The 15,128-nt window shown below is 35.8% G+C and overlaps 1 protein-coding gene across 1 annotated transcript in view; it reads left to right on the top strand.

Moving 5' to 3' along the window:
- Positions 1–2,026: 2,026 nt before the first annotated feature.
- ajap1 (adherens junctions associated protein 1) overlaps positions 2,027–15,128 on the top strand; it is a 96,212-nt gene continuing 83,110 nt past the window's right edge. The window contains exon 1 of the mRNA XM_058785103.1: positions 2,027–2,377. Coding sequence (XP_058641086.1) covers positions 2,325–2,377 — 53 coding nt within the window. The 5' untranslated portion in view covers positions 2,027–2,324. The remainder of the gene's footprint in view (positions 2,378–15,128) is intronic.

Below are 15,128 nucleotides of genomic sequence, written 5' to 3'. Positions count from 1 at the left end.
TAATCACAAATAATTTTTTACATTATACAATGAATATTTTTTGCTGTCACTTTACATCAATTTGATGTGTCCTTGTGGAATAAAAGTATTCATTTCTTTAAAGAAAAAATGTTCTCAGCAGACAGTAATTCTTGTGTAACCTTGAGAAGTTTAGTATCTGGGTTGGAAGATGGTTTTTAGGCACGACAAGCAACCTGTCGATGCTGGCATGTGCCTTATTTGGCTGCTTTCACCAGGTTACTGGAGTTTGCTTTTGACGACAGCATCACAAAATGAAAACATTTTCTCTTTTTGTTGAAAATACTTTGCTTTTCTACCCTAACTATGCATGATTGTATATGGATATTTGCTTTTTATTATTTGCATTTAGCATTATTTTTCTGCTGCTGTCCACGACCCAATGAGAACAGATTTGCGATCCATTTTTAGGTCACGACCCTCCAGTGGAGAAGTGCTGTGTTAAAACATTTACTGCCTGCAGGAATAGAAGCTTCTGAGAGAAAGAAAGAGGAAGACCACATTTCTGTTTCCATACTTTGATTAAAAAACACATGTCATTTAAAAATTAACTCTGACTTTGCTTCACTTTTAATGAATTTGTTTGTAAGAAGATGCAACAGAAAGAAATTGAAAAAACAAAGCAAAAGCCAAATATGAAACCAAGACACGAGAGAGTCAATGCCAAATCTCCCAACACAGAGAGTGTCTGATGTTCTGCTGGATTCAGGGCATGGATTATGAAATTATTCAACCCTCCTCCCTTAGCTCAGATGAATAAATGTGAGTTTTAGGAAGCAACCGCTTGCTTGCAGCATAAATTACGTATGGCGGTCTATTTAGCCCGTCAACATTGTCAGACAACACCTCAAAGAAGAAAGCTGGTCTACAGAATTAGACTACTGACGTCATTCAACCGATCATTGTGAATAATCCTTTCAGAGCCATCTTTTTAAACGGCAAATTTCAGATTCGGAGGTATAGAATTAATCTGCCTTCACATACAATCTCTGGAGAAGTGTTTTCAGAATTTGTTTCAGGGGCTTTGAACTCTTTGCATAAGGGATCGTGGGTTTCAGAACAGGAAACTAAACAAAGCCATCACCAGCACATTTCAGAAAAGTGTTATGTGTGTAATAGAAGCATTGAGCCATTCTTATAAATGTCAGATGGCCACCCTTCAGGTCTGTTTTTATGAGGCAGACACAGCGAATATAGCGTGAACTAAAAAGGTCGTTCTGATTTCTGGCTTCAATCCTTCTTCTGTAATTCCTGGGTGGTGTGGTTCGTTTCCCTTGAGCTTTGCTGTATGTTTTTATTTTAGAATTGCCTTGTGTCTCACAAACCACACAGTACAGTCATTCGAAGTTATAATGTCATTTGAGAAAAACACAAAAAGCTCCTTCAGGGTAAGAGCAAGCTACTTTTGAAAAAGTTTCAAAATGACTCTAAAAGAATTTAGAGAATGTTTTCAAAATGTTAAAAAAATGTTCGGGCTTTTTTATTTATTGTACTTTGAGAACAGCTTCTCTCTCTTCTTACGTGTGCCCATAGTTTTGGAGGCTGATTGTAGTTTTATTGACTTCAACATATGTTTTGAAATTTTTATTCACAGCAGCTTCAAATCTCAAATGTCCTTTTGAAAACACTGAGGATTTTTTTTTGTTAATATTTATGTAAGTTACCCTTACCCCAAATACTGAGCTTTATTTTAATTGTAAAAAGCTGTTATGTTTTTTTAGCTCTTATTTATGTTCTACAACTTCAGTGACTTTACAATTTGAATTTAGATAATGATGGCATTAAATGTACTCATTGGAAATAATTATAGTTCATTCTTGACTTAATATTAATATACAATACATCTGAAAGGTTTCAGGTCTGTAAAATGTACTATATATATTTTAAATACATGCACTTTTACAAGTTGTTTGAACTGAAATGTGTGTTGGCAGTGTGTGTACACAACCACCCTATAATGATAAAAATACACCCAGCGTTTTTTTTGTAATCTCGTTAAATCTTTACCCCTTTCTCAAATCGAGCCGTCTGTCCGTGTGACGTCACACAGACGGAGGCCCCTCCCACGATTGTTGATTGACAGCAGTGTTTCAGCACAGACTGCACTGGTGTCTTACCTCAGACCCGCCCTGAGTGAGCTGTCATCAGTTGTTTCACTGCTGGAGCAGATGTAGACAAGAATGACTCCTAAGCAACTGAGGTGTTTTGTTGTTGGATGTAATAATGAACATAGCAGTAGTCATTTACTCCTGTCATCTGAGCGGCTGAAGAGGATTAGGTTTGGAATGCGCCCTCCATCTACCTAAATGCGTCTATGTTCGTGCGAATCATTCGTGATCCAGCTTCACCTCCAGATGAAGTGAGTACAAGGTTTTTTTAAATGAATCTTTGCAAATGGCCTTTCCTAATAATGTGCTAATTAGCAAGTTTCACGATGAATGCGGCTAAAGTAAACAGTCCCTCAGAGAGCGGCTCGGACTAGAGGGGCGGAGTCAGCAGAGCTCATTAACATTTAAAGGAGAATTACACAATACCGCTTGCTCTGACAAGAGCTGTTTTTGACAGGGTGAAAAAGGTGTTTTTTACACTACCAATGAGACATTTTAACCAAACTATTTTACATACTTTTCATTAAGACCCGAAAGAATAATATCAACTTGTGGAAAATGGGCATTATATGACCCCTTTAAAGATTTTTCTTATGCTCACCAAGGGTGCATTTATTTGATCAAAATAAATTAAATTAAAATAATATTGTGAAATATTATTACAATATTAGGACCAATTTTCAATCTTCATTGTTGGTGCTTAAAAAACATTTCTTATTTTCAATGCCGAAAACATTTTGCGCTTTAAAAAAAAAACATATAAACATAATTTTTTTTTTTTCAGAATTATTCATACAGCATTTATTTGAAATAGAAATCTTTTGTAAAAAAAAAATTGGTCACTTGCTGAATAAAAGTGCTAAATCATTTGTAAAATGTTTAAATAGTAATATATGTTTATAATATAATAAAAAATATTTCATATATATCAGTTCCCTTCAATTAACACGTTATTGCAGTAAATCAAAATATAAGACCTGCTTTTTTTTCTGTCCTGGAAATCCTTTATATTTTTACACAGACACTTAACACATTTACTGTCACTTCAGTGATGATTTATAATAGTGATTTCAACACTCATCTACAACTCCTAGTCTACAGCAACATTCGCAGACTGTGAAAACAATTCCTTACTTTATTAACAAGTTCCTGACATTTTAAAAATAGCTTTTGTAAAATCTCATTTATAATCCCTCTCCTGATCAGAGTTTAGTAGCGCCGTCTGACTTCCTGTTATCCTTAGACAAGAATTCCACATTGCTAGCAGAACCACAGGCTACATAAACAGAAACAAATTAATGCAGAGGTGAAATATCAGCTTGGTGAAGACCACAGAAATAAGACAGAGTCAATAACAACACACATACACTTACACCCACACCTTACTGAATTATGACCCTCAAAACAGGCCATTAACACTTGTGGTGCTGCTATAGGAAGCGCGAAGCAACATAATACATGTGTTGTCATGTGAGTGGGCCGTATTATGTCTTTGTACTTCTGACTGTTGCCCCTCTCGCAGGTCCCTGAGTCTCCGTGCAGTGAACATGATGTGCTTGTGCATGCAGAGACCTTACAGGCTGGAGCCGGGTACATTCACGTTGCACTGTATACGTGGGAGTGTGTGGGAGTTCTCTATTTTTCTGTGCTCAGAGCTGCCAGATTTTCATACATACGCATTAAAATGCAGGATTTTCTTTCCTTTTTTTAAGGTAATTTTTCTTTTCTTTGCGAGGCAGATAAAGCTTTGTGTTTTGGCCAGGGACTGCTGAGGTTATACAACATGTGTGAGTGATAGGCAGAGAAAGAACTGTCATATGCCACAAAAAGACTTTAGTTCCATAGACAGATCAGCTTTAGTTGGAGAGAGAGAGAGAGAAAGTGTAGAACTAAGGTGAAAACAGATCTGGATGTGTAGCACGTTTTCAAATATGCTTGCTGTGACTTTTTGGATTTGTAGTTCATATTTGCGGTTTCTAACTTGTTATGGGATCGTCCTGTCAACATTTACTCACCCACAATTAGTTCTAAAACCTGTAGAAGTTTCTTTTTTCTGTTGAGCACAAAAGACATTTTGAATAATGTATGGTGACATTTGAATAATGTATAATTGTGTGGTACTGTGGAAGTCAATGGCTACCAGCAACTGAACCATCATCAATTTGAAGTGGGGCAAATGATAATAAAAATTTGGTAACACTTTATTTTAGGGTCTCTTAACTAGTTGCTTATTAGCATATTACTAGAATATTAGCCATTTATTAGTACTAATTAAGCACATATTCTAAAGCGTTACCAAAAAATTTAATTTTGGGGTGAACTATCCCTGTAGATCTTAAAAATGAATACACTTTTACAAATGTTTTTTTTGAAGTTTAAGGCTAGTTGACCCAAAATGTACATTTCTGTCATTATTTATACAGCTTCGTGTTGTTTCAAATCAACATGTTGAGTCACAATGTTCTGTTCAAGTGTCATAACAAGTATCAGAAAATATGGTCCATAACACTTGCATTTTTAAGTCATTAACTGATAATCTTTCCCTCCAGTGAACTATTAACTGTACAATTGTTTGTACATTTATGAACAAACCATTTTGTCTGATTTTGTGAAAAGAATCTACTGATTCATTGAAAAGATCTGATTCAAAACAATGACTGTTTGTGAATCAGTAATTAATTTTTTCTCATTAACTTTTATGAGCACAATAGAGTGAATCTCAAGATGTTTTGTGAACTTAAATTTCAGGCTTTTGCTCATAGAGAGTGATCATGTGACTATAGTACATATAATATAGGACTTTTTGTTGCTTTTTTTGTCATTTTGGATCATGATAGACCCATTTCCTTTTTTACATTCATTATTTTCTCACTCTAATGTTGCTTATTTCAGTATAATAATATAATTTTCAATTCAAGTGCTCTGTTCGTTTAAGGTTTCCCAGTCAAAGTCGATATTCGAAAGGTTAAACTGTCTGCTCACCATTTTAATGACAAAATGAAACACATACACACAACAATGATGTTTAAAACTCAAACAATCCCTGTTAACAGATAAAAAGCGCAGGTTGTTGTTGTTTTTACACAGAAAAAGGTATAAACAGTCCCGTATAATGAAACTTTATTAGACCCTTGGAGCCTTTCAAGTTAATGGAGGAAATAAATGAGGACAAGTACATTTTAAAGGTACTCTCAGTTTTTTGCCCCGATGGTGTATTTTAGTTAAATTAAATTGTGACAGTTCCAGTAAAAAAATTAATTTGTGAAAGTTAAAATGTCTCTGGGCAAAAGCTATCAGTGCCAATATTGTGTCAGTGAGTGAAATGGCACAATTGCTTCTGGAAAGTTCCAGAGACACAGATCTAGTTCTGGTAAGTTGGTGATTAGAAACTTTTCTCCCGTTGTCTCCAAGAAAAAAAAAAAACTAAAAGGACAGCTAAAGATCTTTATCTGTCCTCATAGAAGAACCAAACACTTAACCTAATGTGCTAAACCATCCATACCTGCATTACGACTGAAATGATTTAAATAATAAGGTTTTGCGTTCATATTGCATCATACTTTTGTCAACTATATTTGTACTGTGGCCTAAAACAATTGTGCCAGTGCTCTGTCCTCAATAAAGTTATACACTGCTATTAATTTCTGTGGCATAGTTTGAAAGCAGTGTCCGAGGGCTGGGGAATTCTTCAAACCATGTCAGCTGTTGTTCGCACTAATGTTATCTCAGTGAGTGGACTGTTCTGCACTCTGTGGGCATGTATATTTTAAAATACTGAAAGCTAAATCCAAGTGAGCTGTGACAATTATCATGAACACTTGTTGGATTTTGCTCGGTAAGTCAGAGAGCTTCATGTGTAATGAATGTTCTTTATCTCCTGTCTGATTTAAAGCTTGTGGATGAACCTTTCAATCTCTGCAGATTTAAATTTCAGTCTGTTTTTAACACAGACTGCTATCATCTGGCTTCAGAAACATCATGTAGCCTACTGTATAAGCAGTATGGACACATTTTAAGGTGCTTTTTGTTATTTTAGAAACTTTTGTTCTATGAAAAGATCAGCAATAACATTTTTCACAACAGAGAATGTTTCAGTATTTTGTTTCTTTGTAAGATTATTATTATTATTATGTTATATATGGATGCATTTTGATTTGCCACTATTTAGGCATAAACCTTAGTTTTTTTGTTATTTTATTATACAAAATTTGCAGTTATATCATCAGTGAAACAAACTGTTTTTTTATTTGATTTATTTTATACAATAAACCTGACATTTATTCATTTTTATTTATATTTTTTTATACAATAGACAGTTTAGCAGAATACAAGACTGAAACAAACGTTCATATTCTATACAAACTCACAATTTTATACAATAGATAATTTGGAAGTATAAGACCATAAAACAAACAGTGTTTGTAAATTACTTTCTCTAACATTTAAGCTGCAACATAATATACATTTAATTTAATTTAATTTTATTTTATTGCCAATTTGGCAGTATACACAGACAGGGTTTGTAAATTACTTTTTTTACCATTTAAACTGAAACGTAACAAATTTTGTAAATATATACAGTGGTGTGAAAAAGTGTTGGCCCCCTTCCTGATTTTTAAATTTTTTGCATGTTTGTCACACTTTAAAGTTTCAGATCAAACTAATTTAAATATTAATCAAAGATAACAAGTAAACACAACATGCAGTTTTTAAATGAAGTTTTTTATTATGAAGGGAAAACAAAATCCAAACCCACATGGCCCTGTGTGAAAAAGTGCTTGCCCCCTCCTATTAAATCATGAACTGTGATTAACCACATTATTTTAGAAAGCTGAGTTAAACTTCACTAGCCAAACCCAGGCCTGATTACTGCCAGACCTGTTGAATCAAGAAATCACTTAAATAGAACCTGTCTGACAAAATGAAGCATGTTTAAAGAGCAACACATCATTCCACGATCTTAAGAAATTCATAAACAGATGAGAAACAATATAGTTTACATGTATCAGTCTGGAAAGGGTTATAAAGCCATTTCTAAGGCTTTGGGACTCCAGCAAACCACGGTCAGAGCCATTATCCACAAATGGAGAAAACTTGGAACAGTGGTGAACCTTCCCAGGAGTGGCCAGACTACCAAAATTACTCCAAGAGCACAAAGACGACTCATCAAGGAGGTCATAAAAGAACCCAGAACAACATCTAAAGAACTGAATGCCTCACTTGCCTCAATTAAGGTCAGTGTTCATGATTCAATAAGAAAGAGACTGGGCAAAAACAGCATCCATGGGAGAGTTCCCAGGCAAAAGCCATTATTGACCAAAAGAACACAAAGGCTCGTCTCACATTTGCCAAAAAATATCTTGATTATACCCAAGACTTTTGGGCAAATATTCTGTGGACTGATGCGACAAAAGTTGAACTTTTTGGAAGGTGTGTGTCCCGTTACATCTGGTGTAAAACCAACACAGCATTTCATAAAAGAACATCATACCAACAGTCAAACATGGTGGTGGTAGTGTGATGGTCTGAGGCTGCTTTGCAGCTTCAGAACCTGGATGACTTGCCATAATTGATGGAACCATGTATTCTGCACTCTATCAGAAAATCCTGAAGGAGAATGTCTGGCCATCTGTTCGTGACCTCAAGCTCAAGTGCACTTGGGTTCTGCAGCAGGACAATGATTCCAAACACAGCAGCAAGTCCACCTCTGAATGTCTCAAGAAAAACAAAATGAAGGTTTTGGAGTGGCCAAATCAAAGTCTGGACTTAAATCCAATTGAAATTCTGTGGCATGACCTTAAACAGTCCATTCATGCTCGAAAACCCTCCAATGTGGCTGAATTAAAACAATTCTACAAAGAAGAGTGGGCCAAAATTCCTCCACAGCGATGTGAAAGACTCATTGCCAGTTATCACAAACGCTTGATTGCAGTTGTTGCTGCAAAGGGTGGCCCAACCAGTTATTAGGTTTAGGGGGCAAGCACTTTTTCACACAGGGCCATGTAGGTTTGGATTTTGTTTTCCCTTCATAATAAAAACTTCATTTAAATACTGCATGTTGTGTTTAGTTGTGTTATCTTTGATTAATATTTAAATTTGTTTGATAATCTGAAACATTAAATTGTGACAAACATGCAAAAAAAAAAAAAAAAAAAATCAGGAAGGGGGCCAACACTTTTTCACACCACTGTATATATATTTTTAATTTAATTTTATAATTTAATTTTATTTTATTTTATTCAATAGCCAGTTTGGCTGTATTCGATAGTGAAACAGGGTTTGTAAATTACTTTGACTGCCATTTAAGCTGAAACGTAACATAAATTTTTAAATTATTTTATTATTTAATTTAATTGCCAATTTGGCAGAATACAATAATGAAACACACAGGGTTTGTAAATTACTTTCTCTACCATTTAAGCTGAAACATAACATAAATTTGATTTGATTTGATTTTTTGCCAATTTGGCTGTATACAATAGTGAAACAGACAGGGTTTGCAAATTATTTTCTCTCTGCCATTTTAGCTGAAACATAACATAAATTTTGTTATTTTTAATTTAATTTAATTTTTATTTAATAGCAAATTTGGCAGTATACAATAGTGAAACAGACAGGCTTTGTAAATGCTTTCCTCTGCCATTTTGCATAGCTAGCGGCAGTATTGGACACACCAGCAGCATGGAGCACAAGACAACACCAGATGACCTTTGGGCCGGCAGCACTTGGTGCCGAATCAAGAAGATTGTGGGTGGTGGCCCACTTCTCTGAGACACCCTCCCCTTACGCACCATCAACGGCCCTGATTACAGTTTCAGGAGAATTTAATTGAGAGGCAGACTCTTCATTTTCACTTTAATTGTCTTTTGTTCTCCCGTTCCAAATATCCGTACTTCATATTACTCTTAAGTGCTCCACAGGGACCGTTTGAGTCACTGACATCGCCCTCCCCTTCCCCGAACACAACGTCTTCAGTACAAGCAGTCAGGATGCTAGTTCTGACTGTCTGCCTGCAATTAAAGCGGCTATGGAGGATAGCGATGCTAAATTAGCCTGTGTTTATAGCTGTTGGTGTAGGCTGAAATGTTGTGCAACACAACACTGAGGGACTCATTAAGTAATGATGTAATATATTGCAGTCTCTCTCTCTCTCCCTCTCTATACATCTCGCTCTCTCGCTTGCCTGCTCGCTCTCTCTTTGTCATCATGAATGCATTTATGTCTCACGTAATGGCGGAGTTATTTCGAATGTGAAAAGGTGGGAGAGTTCTGTCTCTCTTAATTTCCTCGCGCCGCGTACGCTGTAAGGAGACACTGCTGAGCTCTATTAAGATCTGAATGAACGTAAACAGGAGGCAGATGCTTAAAAGAGTCGACACCATTACCCTCATCACACTGTGTATCTGCCTCATTGACTTTTAGAGGTCCTCTTTTGTAACCGTATTATCCTTAATACCAGCCAGGCTGTCAGCGAGATGTGAAGAATGGGGCGGGTGAAAAAAAATTAGCCCTGGTTTATAGCTTACATGTTTGTGATGTCATTATTGCGGGCTGTCGGTGGGACAGATAAACGTAAATGGTAGTTATTACATTACTGAGTGAACATCACCGGAGAGGAGATTATAACCCTCAGTCAATAGTCAAACGCCCCTCTCTCCTCCCACGCTAAAGTAATAACTCATAATACAATGCACTGTCTCTCTCACTTGCACTGGTAAGGATGATTAGTGCTTTGTGAATGCTGTTAATGAGCATATTTAGATTTGAATATATATCTGCAAGAAACATGTTTACTGCTCACGATGAGGCCCTTGTGCCTGTGAAGCAGCCCAACCGCAACAGACAGACGAGTTCAACCCTAATGAGGATTAATTGGCTGAAACATCTTCGTATTCATTTGGAATGAATTCATAGTAGTCAGGAAATCCAAAACAAAGAACTATAATGGTGATGAAAGTAATAAATACAATAAATATAGCCGTTTGACAATGAGCTTAAAAGGAATAAATGAAAATTTGCTGAACGTTTACTCACCCATCAGAACTGATTTGGAGAAATTGGATTACATCACTTGCTCACCAATGGATCCTCTGAAGTGAATGGGTGCCGTCAGAATGAGAGTCTGATTAAAGCTGATTAAAAGAGTCAATCAATTGAATTTACAAGCGAAACTGTCCAAAAGAGTTCTAAACTAATATGTCGGTGGATTTTGATATGAGAGGACAGCAAAGGATGGACTTTCTTTGGAGGAAGCGTAATTATGGATGCATATTTTGTCCGGAAGCGTCGTTTAAAGTTAAAACAGCTTGATGGATTTGTTCCTTACAAACACGCAGGTTTTCACTGCAGGTGTTAACTTGTGGATTATTGTGATGTTTTAATCAGCTATTTGAACTTTCATTCTGACGGCACCCATTCAAATTTCTCCATATCTTTTATGATGCAAAAGAAACTTGACTACATCTTAGATGGCCTGAGTAGATTTCTAGCCAAAAAGATTATTCCTTTAAAAATCCAGTCAGAGACTGTTAAGTATTTTGTTTTAAATTCAAATGCATGATGTGATGACAACGCTGTGCTTTGGCATGATTTATGGCTGGTGATTGCAGGGGACGCCTGGTGAGTGAAATGTAAAAAATGAAATGATGTGTAACAAGATGTGGCCAGGGCGACAGAGGCTCCCTCCTATGCTTAATAATGTCCATTTAATGAGAAGTCGGCCTTCATAAAAATGGCAGCACTTCTCACACAGGGAGTTTATTAATGGATTCATTATGGTGTCGGTATCAGCGTGCTGTTGGTGAAAATAACATTTTTCTAGATTTTCTGCTCAAAAGACAGGACCAACCGTGACACTGTGTCAAATAAACTGGCATTTTATGAGGACGTAGTTAATTCTCAGTGCAATTATTTGATTTCATCCTCAAAAATAAACCCATATTAAATCTCTTAGCCAGGAACACTCAACAGGTTTGAACCATTTGAATATATCTAAACCAGTACATTTAAGCCTTTTTGTTGTGACATGGATAGAGTGAGTGCTTATAAGTATACATTTTGAAGTGTTTCTCCACATGGATGTTAATAAATGACCTTGTTTTTAATCCACGATTATCAGTGTGACACGTCTATAATTGCATATTTCCATTTACCTGTGAGAGGATCTAAACATGAGTAAGTGCCTCATCATGAACATTAAACACCCCCTCATATTCACTTCAGTCCAAAAACGTTTAAAACCTATTTTTTCCAACTCGTTCCGAGTGATCTGCAGTGAGACATTTTGGCATTTTCTGTGAATATGTTCTACTTTTGTGGTCTCTTCTGAAAGGAAACTATCATTCAAAGGTTTTGGGGCCAGTAAGTTTTATATTTAAGAATTTCAGCAAGGATGCATTAAATTGATCAAAACTCATTTATAATTTTACACAAGATTTTTTATTTCAAATAACTGATGTTCTTGTGAACTTTCTGTTTATCAAAGAATCCTGAAATGTATCACAGTTTTCACAAAAATATTTAGTAGCAGTTTTCATTGATAATAATAATAAATGTTTCTTGAGCAGCACATCGGCATATTAGAATGATTTTTACAGGATCACGAGACACTGAAGACAGGAGTAATGATGCTGAAAATTCAGCTTTGCATCACAGGAATAAATGACTTTAAAGATATTAAAATAGAACAATACTTTTAAATTGTAATAACATTTCACAATATTACAGTCTTTACTGTATTTTTCATCAAATAAATGCAGCCTCTATGAGCATTAGAGTCTTCTTCCAAAAACAATTTAAAACAAAATCTTACCAACCTCAAACATTTGAAGAGTAGTGTTTGTGAGAATACTTTCTGAAGAGAAATCTATAGAGGAGAACTGTAAGACAATCATGTCAATTTCTTGTTGTCCAGGACAAACAATTTTTCTTTTCTATAGGAATATGTCATACCTGCTGCACAGATTGTACCAACTAACTTGGGTTTTTATTCACAGTTGCATTTACATTTGAAGCTAATACAGAATCAGACGTTTCCAGACATGTTCATGTGCAGTCATTTGTTCACTCAGTCAGGTGGCCTAATAAAAGCGTTCAGTTGGACTACAGGTAGCGTCTTACCCTGGTGTGTAGAACAAACCTGCTGCTCACACACTGCTGTGTTTGCTTGGCCTGCAGGGACAGTGACAGAGTTCTGTCTAACACTTCCCAGCATGATCTGCGCCCAAGGCCTAACCCTGCCCCAAATTGAGCATTCATAACAGAGCTTTATTTCTTTCTTTCTTTCTATGAACATGTTTATGTTTATGTCCAGTTGTTTAACACAATCAGAAAAACTACCAGTGTTGGTACAATAAGGTTCAATCCAGTAACATTATTTAATTCATTAGGCATCATTAACTGTATTTCATAATAAGTTTTATAATAAAGGTTTGGGATCAGTAATTTTTTTTCCTCAAAGGATCCTGAAAAAAAAAATTTACCTGCAAAATATGTGACCCTGGACCACAAAACCAGTCATAAGTAGCACGGGTATATTTGTAGCAATAGCCAAAAATACATTGTATGGGTCAAAATTATTGATTTTTCTTTTATGCCAAAAAGCATCAGGATATTAAGTAAAGCTCATGTTCCATGAAGATTTTTTGTAAATTTCCTACCATAAATATATCAAAACTTAATTTTTGATTAGTAATATGCATTAAGAACTTAATTTGGATAACTTTAAAGACGATTTTCTCAGTATTTTGAGAAATACCCTCAGATTCCAGATTTTCAAATAGTTGTATCTGGACCAAATATCGTCCGATCCTAACAAACCATACATCAACGGAAAGCTTATTTAAATCTCATTTTCAAAAAAAACTGACCTTATGACTGTCACGTTCGTCGTAGGAGCCAGGGAAACGAGGAGATGTGGAACTTCGGAACGAAGGACTTTATCATTGCACTGACATTGCACTGACATTGCACTGACATTGCACTGACATTGCACTGACATTGCACTGACATTGCACTGACATTGCACTGACATTGCACTGACATTGCACTGACATTGCACTGACATTGCACTGACATTGCACTGACATTGCACTGACATTGCACTGACATTGCACTGACATTGCTGACATTGCACTGACATTGCACTGACATTGCACTGACATTGCTGACATTGCACTGACATTGCACTGACATTGCACTGACATTGCACTGACATTGCACTGACATTGCACTGACATTGCACTGACATTGCACTGACATTGCACTGACATTGCACAACTAGAATGACAATATACAAGACCAAACAATGAGGCAAGGAAACACCGGGCTTAAGAACGATGGGGAGACTAGATAATTAACAACACAGGGCTGGGGACTAATTAACTAATGAACACGACAAACAAGGACAGGAACAGGAACTCCAAATAAGGGCACGATAGGAGGGGAAACACAAGACGTAGAGACACAGTCTGACAATGACTGGTTTTGTGGTCCAGGGTCACATATATTTTTACAAAATAATAATAGCAATAATAATAAATGTTTGTTGAGCACCAAATCAAGATATTAGAATGAAGACTGAAGTAATGGCTGCTGAAAATTCAGCTTTAACATCACAGAATTAAATTACATTTTAATAAAAAATATTATTATAAATAAATATATTCACATAGAATTTTTTTTATTTTAAACTGTGATAATATTTCACAATATTACTGTTTTTACTGTAATTTTGATCAAATAAATGCAAGTTATATTACACAATATATTATATTTTACTGTAAAAATTAAGTAGAAAGTTCTAAAGTAATAATATTTCACAGTATTATCATTTTTATTGTATTCTGCGATCAAATAAATGCAGCCTTTGTGAGCATAAGAGACTTATAAAAGTCTAAAAGTCTTTTCTAAGAGAGTTCATTCCAAACTTTTGAATGGTAATTGATGTTCATTCTTAATAGGTTGAATTAATGTTAATTTTGTGCAATAATGATTGTTAAAAATATCAACATGTAGAAATTAACCTTGTTTAATAAATGATAATAAAATAAAGTGTTGTTCATTTTAGTTCTTCAAATTCACCCTTATTATTTACTTGCATATTTAATGAAGTAGCTATTTTATCTCAAGAAGAGCAGCAACTGCCCTCGATACACAAAGAAACACACGGTCATACCGACCAGCTTCACGCTGAATGTCTGATTTTGTTAAAATAGCTACTTTCAGTTGACCGTCTCTGTATTTAAGCACTAGTAGATCTGAAGAACATAATAAGGACAGAAGAATCCTTCACAGCATAAATATTTTAGATTCCCTCTGTGGACTGAAAATCTCCTCTGAATGTAAATTTTCCAAAACCCACTGGGGTTTGGCATTCAATAACAGACTTTCAGCTAAAAGGAAGTGACGGACAAGTGAGATTATGTTCTGATCAATGGGGATTATAATAGTCATTACACAGTTTGCAGAATGCAGTAGTCAATCTTCCCATGCCTGCTGTTTGCCTCCTTTGGGCGCATTGTGCCGAGTGTTTTCTTCAGCTCGGAAGGGTCAGAGGGTGGGAAGATGAAGGAGGGTCTCCATTAAAACACCCCCAGCCCAGCCCACACGCTCTCTGATCCCTATCAAATAATTTATCACCTCACTATGATGGATGGAAGGAAAAGTACCGCCCAAATCAATAAACAGGGGGCGCCGATAAGCACAAGGAGTGACTGTTGCTTACAAATATGACAGGTGATGGCATGGAAATCTAAACGAATGTGTGTTTTTAAATGAGATTAAAGTCCCATCCCGTGAAAAGCATGACACGCTTATTTAGCTTCCTCTGTAAATAAAGGTGCTGTCGGTAATAGTGTCTTGGCAGTTAGTGGTCCCAAAAGACATATTTTTGTTGGGTCAGAGACTGATATCATAAGTATCCGCAGGGATTTTTCAGTACTGTAGCTGCCTAAGTTGACAAGCAGGAAAGGCCTTATATAGAAAAACCAAAATGTTATTTTA

This window comes from Onychostoma macrolepis, chromosome 08 (assembly GCF_012432095.1).
Source record: "Onychostoma macrolepis isolate SWU-2019 chromosome 08, ASM1243209v1, whole genome shotgun sequence".
Taxonomy (NCBI): Eukaryota; Metazoa; Chordata; class Actinopteri; order Cypriniformes; family Cyprinidae; genus Onychostoma; species Onychostoma macrolepis.
This window is presented reverse-complemented; position numbering and strand designations above follow the sequence as displayed.